At 55.0% G+C, this 6,113-nt stretch overlaps 1 protein-coding gene across 3 annotated transcripts in view; it reads left to right on the plus strand.

Annotated features, from left to right (window-relative positions):
- Window positions 1-5,776, plus strand: part of Wnt6 (Wnt family member 6) — a 16,616-nt gene extending 10,840 nt beyond the window's left edge. The window contains exons 1-4 of one of the 3 annotated variants that reach the window (XM_050129643.1): window positions 722-808; window positions 2,923-3,143; window positions 3,372-3,706; window positions 4,822-5,776. In XM_050129643.1, the coding sequence (XP_049985600.1) occupies window positions 783-808; window positions 2,923-3,143; window positions 3,372-3,706; window positions 4,822-5,595 (1,356 nt within the window). In that variant the 5' untranslated portion in view covers window positions 722-782 and the 3' untranslated portion in view covers window positions 5,596-5,776. Of the gene's footprint in view, window positions 1-721; window positions 809-2,922; window positions 3,144-3,371; window positions 3,707-4,821 lie in introns of those variants that run through there. The other 2 variants (XM_050129642.1, XM_050129644.1) reach the window with 2 other exon arrangements.
- Window positions 5,777-6,113: the final 337 nt, after the last annotated feature.

Raw genomic sequence — 6,113 nt, forward strand, 5'->3', positions numbered from 1 at the left:
CCCCCCCCCCCCCCCCCCCCCCCCCCCCCCGTTTCTTCTGAAGCCCACAGAGGAAACTGACTGGTCTGGAATGGCTCAGCCCACCCAGAACTGACAAAAACCAGGGTCAGAGGTAGGGCTGGGTGGTTTGTTCACTAGCCTGTATCTTTTCTGGAGTTTCACTTCCTATGCCTTTAGGACTGGAGTGAGGACAGGAGGGCAGGGAACAAGCTGGTCCCCTGGGATTCTAGTGTTATCACTGCCCATCCCTCCTCCTGACCAGCTGGGAAACAAGTTCCCAGGAAGCCAGCCAGTCCCTCAACCTTGTGAAGGGCCAGCCCCACCTCCTGGGGGCCCAGCCTGCATAGCCCCATGACTCCTTTCCTATCTCCAGCTCCTGGGAAGCAGACAAGGCCAAGAGGGTTTAGCAGTTCTTCCTTGCTACCCCCAAACTCTTTCCTGCTTTGCTAAAGGAGGAGGCGGGAGCGGGGGAGGGACAGGGCAGAGTGACCTTGGGAAGATAAGTCCATCCAACCTTGGGAAAGTAGGGAGTGTGCCGAGGGCAGGGGTGGGGTGGGGGTGAGGCTGGGGGGAACTTAGCAGTGGGGTGCCTTGGAGATGGGGACTGTGAGTTTTCAGAGCCTCACGCGGTCAGGAGGAGTAGAGTGTGCAGGTGGCAGAGGGGAGCTGAACAGCTGCAGGGAGGCTCGCTCCTCTCATCTCCGGGGAAGAACATGTTTGAGGCTACACTAGGAGTCATGAAATGACACCACATCAATGGGACCTGGACTCGAGGGGGGCTTATGGCTCATTCATTCCCGAACATATGGTAAGCATTCATTGCCAATATATAGCTGCAACTATTTGTCTATAATGTAGAATTCAAGACACGCAAATCTTCTGAATAAATGTCGCAGGGATATAAATCAGGGACCCAAAAAGCTTCCACAAGAAGATAAAGAAAAAAGAAGAAAGAAAAAAAAAAAAGACTGTCCCAACAACGAGGAAGCTCATAACCTTATCTCCCTACCTGAACAACCTTGCTGGAAGCCACTCAAATCCAAATCCTTTTTTAATGAGGTGGATAAGTGGACAGATTTATTAATGAAGATGTATACAAAAAGATAAGACCGGATTCTTTTTGTAGTACAATTTTCAGTCTAGACATTAGTAAAGAGGGGATACAAACATGGAATGGACAAAGTACCAATGGGACAATAGCAGTCTCAGCTGGGGGTAGGGTATTTAGGCAGGTGGATGAGCAGATGAGACTGATCAATTCTCCAAGGTCATTGAGCTGTGGTGAGCCAGCTTGGGCTGTCTTAACCTTGGCTCACTGTTCATTTCTCCATCTGTTCCTTCTCTGGGGCTGAGAGAGGGGTTAGGGCTGGTGCTGGGCAGGTCCCAAGCTCAATATAAGGGCATCTCTGCTGCATGTTTCTGCCCAGAAGAGATGCTTGATCTTGAAGTATTTGGATAGGGATAACAGTATTCCTAATCCCCTCTCCCAAGTGTGTGTGTGTGTGTGTGTGTGTGTGTGTGTGTGTGTGTGTGTGAGAGAGAGAGAGAGAGAGAGAGAGAGAGAGAGAGAGAGAGAGAGAGAGAGAGAAGGGGCTTTCACATCTTTCTGCAAACATCTCTTTGAGCCCCTCATCTCCAGTGCTGAGAGTTTTACCTTAAGACCTACATTCCTCCGGCTGCTATTTAAGACCATCACATCTCAGGACATGCCTGGGCAGCCTGCACTTGTGGAGTAACCAGGGGACTGTGGGGCGGATGTGCATGGAAGCAAAGCTGAGAAGGAGGCCACCCCGACCTGTCACCCTCTATTGCCAAGGTTTATAGCCCACTGCCTCCAGTGTGCACCCCACCCCCCACTCTTTCTTCCCCTGCCCTCTGCAGAAGGGTTTTAAATGGTCTCCAGTTAACCTCCCTAGCTCTGCCCACATATCCCTTCAAGCCCGAGCTCTTAGCTGTGTTCAAATAGGAGCTATCTGATTCAGGCGGTTTTCCCCCAGGTGTGAATTCCTGGCTGACAACCTATGGACAGCGAGTGGCAGCTCTCTCCTCAGGTGGAATGAAGTGGGCAGGGCAAAGAGGCTGCTGACAGTGTGCAGAACTCCCCATCAGGTCTCTACCCACCAAACCAAACATCACCCCCTCCGTCCCGCTGTTGGTTATACCACGCTAGCACACGGGGCTTGGCTTGGCGCCACCTCTCTCTGGGAAAGCCAGCTACCCTGGAGCAAGAAAAGGGTCATCATCACCTATCTGCCAACAAGGCAGAGCAGCTCCCAGCTCCTTCCTCCAGCTGTCTAGCTCAGGGAAACGGGAGGGGGAGGGGAGCAGGATAGGAGGGCCCACCTCAGCCATCTAAGCAACAATTTCTCATTTTACAGAAGAAGCTGAATTCAGAGGCTCGGTTCCAAGACACTCTAGTACCTCGTGGCTGTTTTGTCCTTCAGATGGCCCCTGCTTTGTATTGGGGCTGTCCAGGTTGCAGCCCACTAAGGCCACATCCTTCCTTGATACGATCTACTTTTATTACTTTTATTTAGAATACTTTTTTTAAAACAGCTTTCTTGATCTTTTTTTCCTACTAATTTCTTCCTTGTTTCCCTTTGGGCTAGGTTTATTGAATTTTAACCTTGGCCTCCTTGGTGACAGCTACCTTCACCTAAATTCCTTTAAGGGTTTATTAATGAAGATGCCCAAGGAGGGATACGACTGAATCCGTGCTGTGATGCAATTTTCAGTCTATGGGACACAGACTTGGAAAGGGAAGGGGGGGTGGATATCAGTCTCAGGGGTAGGACTGAGAGACTGCAGCACCTGGCTGTGGGTTGAGTGGGGCTAGTTCCCTCTTCTTCACCCTCCCCCCAACTCTACCCCAGGTCTTTTGTGTTTGGGGTGTATCTCCTGACCTGCTCTTCTGCTCCCCAGGGCTGTGGGTAGCCCCCTGGTCATGGATCCTACCAGCATCTGCAGGAAGGCCAGGCGGCTAGCAGGACGGCAGGCTGAGCTGTGCCAGGCAGAGCCGGAAGTGGTGGCAGAGCTTGCCCGGGGCGCAAGGCTGGGGGTCCGAGAATGTCAGTTCCAGTTCCGTTTCCGACGCTGGAACTGTTCCAGTCACAGCAAGGCCTTTGGGCGCGTCTTGCAGCAGGGTTAGTGTGTGAGAGGCCCCGGAGGGAGGTGCTTTTTCCTTGAAGGGCTGAGGGGCAGGTTTGGGGAAGCTGCTTGAACCCTATCTCCGTTTTACCCATAGGCATTCTGTCCACCTTGCCCCTCCACACCTGTCTCCCAGATAGCCCAGGACAGGCTGAGGAGGGGGTTCCTATTTCCATCTATGATACTGGGCACTCACTGACCTCGGCTCCGTCCTCCCTCCGCAGACATTCGAGAGACAGCCTTCGTGTTTGCTATTACTGCAGCCGGCGCCAGCCACGCGGTCACGCAGGCCTGTTCCATGGGAGAGCTCCTGCAGTGTGGTTGCCAGGCACCCCGTGGGCGAGCACCACCTAGGCCCACTGGTCTTCTGGGCACCCCTGGACCTCCCGGACCAGCAGGTTCCCCAGAAGCCAGCGCAGCCTGGGAGTGGGGAGGCTGTGGAGATGATGTGGACTTCGGGGATGAGAAGTCAAGACTCTTTATGGATGCTCAGCACAAGCGGGGACGTGGCGACATCCGTGCACTGGTGCAACTGCACAACAATGAGGCGGGCAGGCTGGTGCGTATGGGCAGGAGCTGTAGGTATCATGCCTGAGTGTGGAAGTGTGGGTGTGCAAGAGAGCGCCAGTGGGGGTGGCAGAGTGGGGGTGGCAGAGTGGGGGTGGCAGAGTGGGGGTGGCAGAGTGGGGGTGGCAGCATATTTGTGGTAGCATGGGTACGAGTAAAGGTGTGATTGTAGGATGGTGTGTGTGTGTGTGTGAGAGAGAGAGAGAGAGCAAGACAGGGAGAGCTGGGAAGACTGAAACTTGGGCAGGGACACGGACACACATGGCAGGTGAGATGTCCATTCTAGAGGGCTGGGGGTGGGGGTGCTGAGAGGAACAGTGAGCAGAGTTGGGGGATAGTTCGTCTAGAATAGTACTGAGGGCCAGTAGAGCCCCAAGGAGGGGTGCGCATCCCTCTGAAACATGACGTGGATGTCAAGGCAGGAGCATGGTTCTGAGAGGCTAGAAATGAAATTAAGACTAGAAGCCACGGAAAGGTCTGAGGTCTGGTGGTAGAGGTGCCAGAGAAAGTGAGGGTTAGAATGGGGCCTAGAACTGACTTGGAAGGGGCTGAAGGATCATGAGTCCAGTGGGAAATCGGCAGAGGCCAGGACGGCCCAGACCCAGCTTCAGACCAGCAAGCAAGGGAGGAGAGAGAGTACGGGACCCTGTTCTCCTTAGTGCATTCAGGTGGAGCCTCCTACATTCTACATCTCAGTTCCTGAGTAGCTGAAGAACATCCCTCCACACATTCTGTGTCCTTTAGGGCTCAGCCCAAGGCGTCAGGCAAACTGGGAGGAGGGGACCTAGGAGAGAAATGTCCGGACAGGCCCACATACCTGTTGAGAGGGTTGGGGAGGGGTGACAGAGACAGACGCCCAGGCGGCTGGCTGTGTCTGCTCAGCTCTGCCTGGGGCCGCGAGGGGCAGGAATGAGGAGGCTGGGTTGGCAGGAGGGCTAGGCTGCGACAGCTGCCACTTCTCCCCACTCCAGGAAGAATGAAGAATCTCACCACTGCGTCCATTCTATTCTCTCCCGCTCCCTGGCTTCGGACCCGGAATTTCTGCTCTGCTGTTCCCACTTTCCACTCTCTTACTCTTTCATCTTTGTCATTCTTCCTCCCTCTAAGCGGTCGTTTTCTGAATTTTCTCCTTCTAACCTTATGCCTACCTGCCTGCATCCATCCATCCTTCCTTCCTCCCTCCCTCCCTTCCTTCCCCCCTTCCTTCCTGAACCCCCTCCTTCCCCACCCTCTGCTTCCTTTGCTTTCTGTTGGTCCCCTGCTTCTCTCTGCCCCGCCTATCGCCCGCCCCTCTGCTCCTGCAGGCGGTGCGGAGCCACACGCGCACCGAGTGCAAGTGCCACGGGCTGTCGGGTTCGTGCGCTCTGCGCACCTGCTGGCAGAAGCTGCCTCCGTTCCGCGAGGTGGGCGCAAGGTTGCTGGAACGCTTCCACGGAGCCTCTCGCGTCATGGGCACCAACGATGGCAAAGCCCTGCTGCCCGCAGTCCGCACGCTCAAGCCTCCAGGCCGAGCCGACCTCCTCTACGCCGCCGACTCGCCCGACTTCTGTGCCCCCAATCGGCGCACCGGCTCTCCGGGCACGCGCGGCCGCGCCTGCAACAGCAGTGCCCCGGACCTCAGCGGCTGCGACCTGTTGTGTTGCGGTCGCGGACACCGCCAGGAGAGCGTACAGCTCGAGGAGAACTGCCTGTGCCGCTTCCACTGGTGCTGCGTGGTGCAGTGCCACCGCTGCCGCGTGCGCAAGGAGCTCAGCCTGTGCCTCTGACCCGCCGCCTGCCTCGCCTCTGCGCGCAGCCCTCTTGGCAATCTGCGGGACCACTGGATTCCAGCAGGCGGCGCTGTCTGGGCCCAGCTGCTCTCTCGGGAAAATACATATCTAAGCCTTGAGACACTTGCAGGGGCTGGGAGCTTAAGGTTTACACGTGCCTACGAAGGCTTGAGGACCCTGCCCCTCCAGCATTCCCCAGAAGGGTCCTGTGCTGTTTTTCTTTTTGCTGGAGACTATGCAAACTCTCCCTCCCTTTGGCCTCCCAGATGGAAATAAACAACAACAACAACAACCACAAAACAACAAAAACAAAACACAGACTCTGGCCTCTGGAGATGGTACTCCTCAGAATTACTGGGTTGGCTGGGCAAGTTAAGTATCAATAAAGACATTTAAACCAATGGACAGGACCCACAGTTTGAGGGAAGGTAGCCTTAGAAGGCCAGGATATGGAAGGGAGGTGGTCCTGATAAACTAGCATTTTGGACTGAATCTATAATCCCACCCATCACCAAGGCAGGGGAGGGTGAGGGAGGGCTTCTGGAAACGCTGTCTCTCTCCTTTGGCACCCTTTTGTTAAGTTTTATCCACACCAAGCACCTGAATCTTGAGGACAAGTGAATCCATTTT

Source organism: Alexandromys fortis, unplaced genomic scaffold (genome assembly GCF_014885135.2).
Source record: "Alexandromys fortis isolate MF-2015 unplaced genomic scaffold, M_Fortis_MF-2015_v1.1 scaffold_319, whole genome shotgun sequence".
Classification (NCBI taxonomy): domain Eukaryota; kingdom Metazoa; phylum Chordata; class Mammalia; order Rodentia; family Cricetidae; genus Alexandromys; species Alexandromys fortis.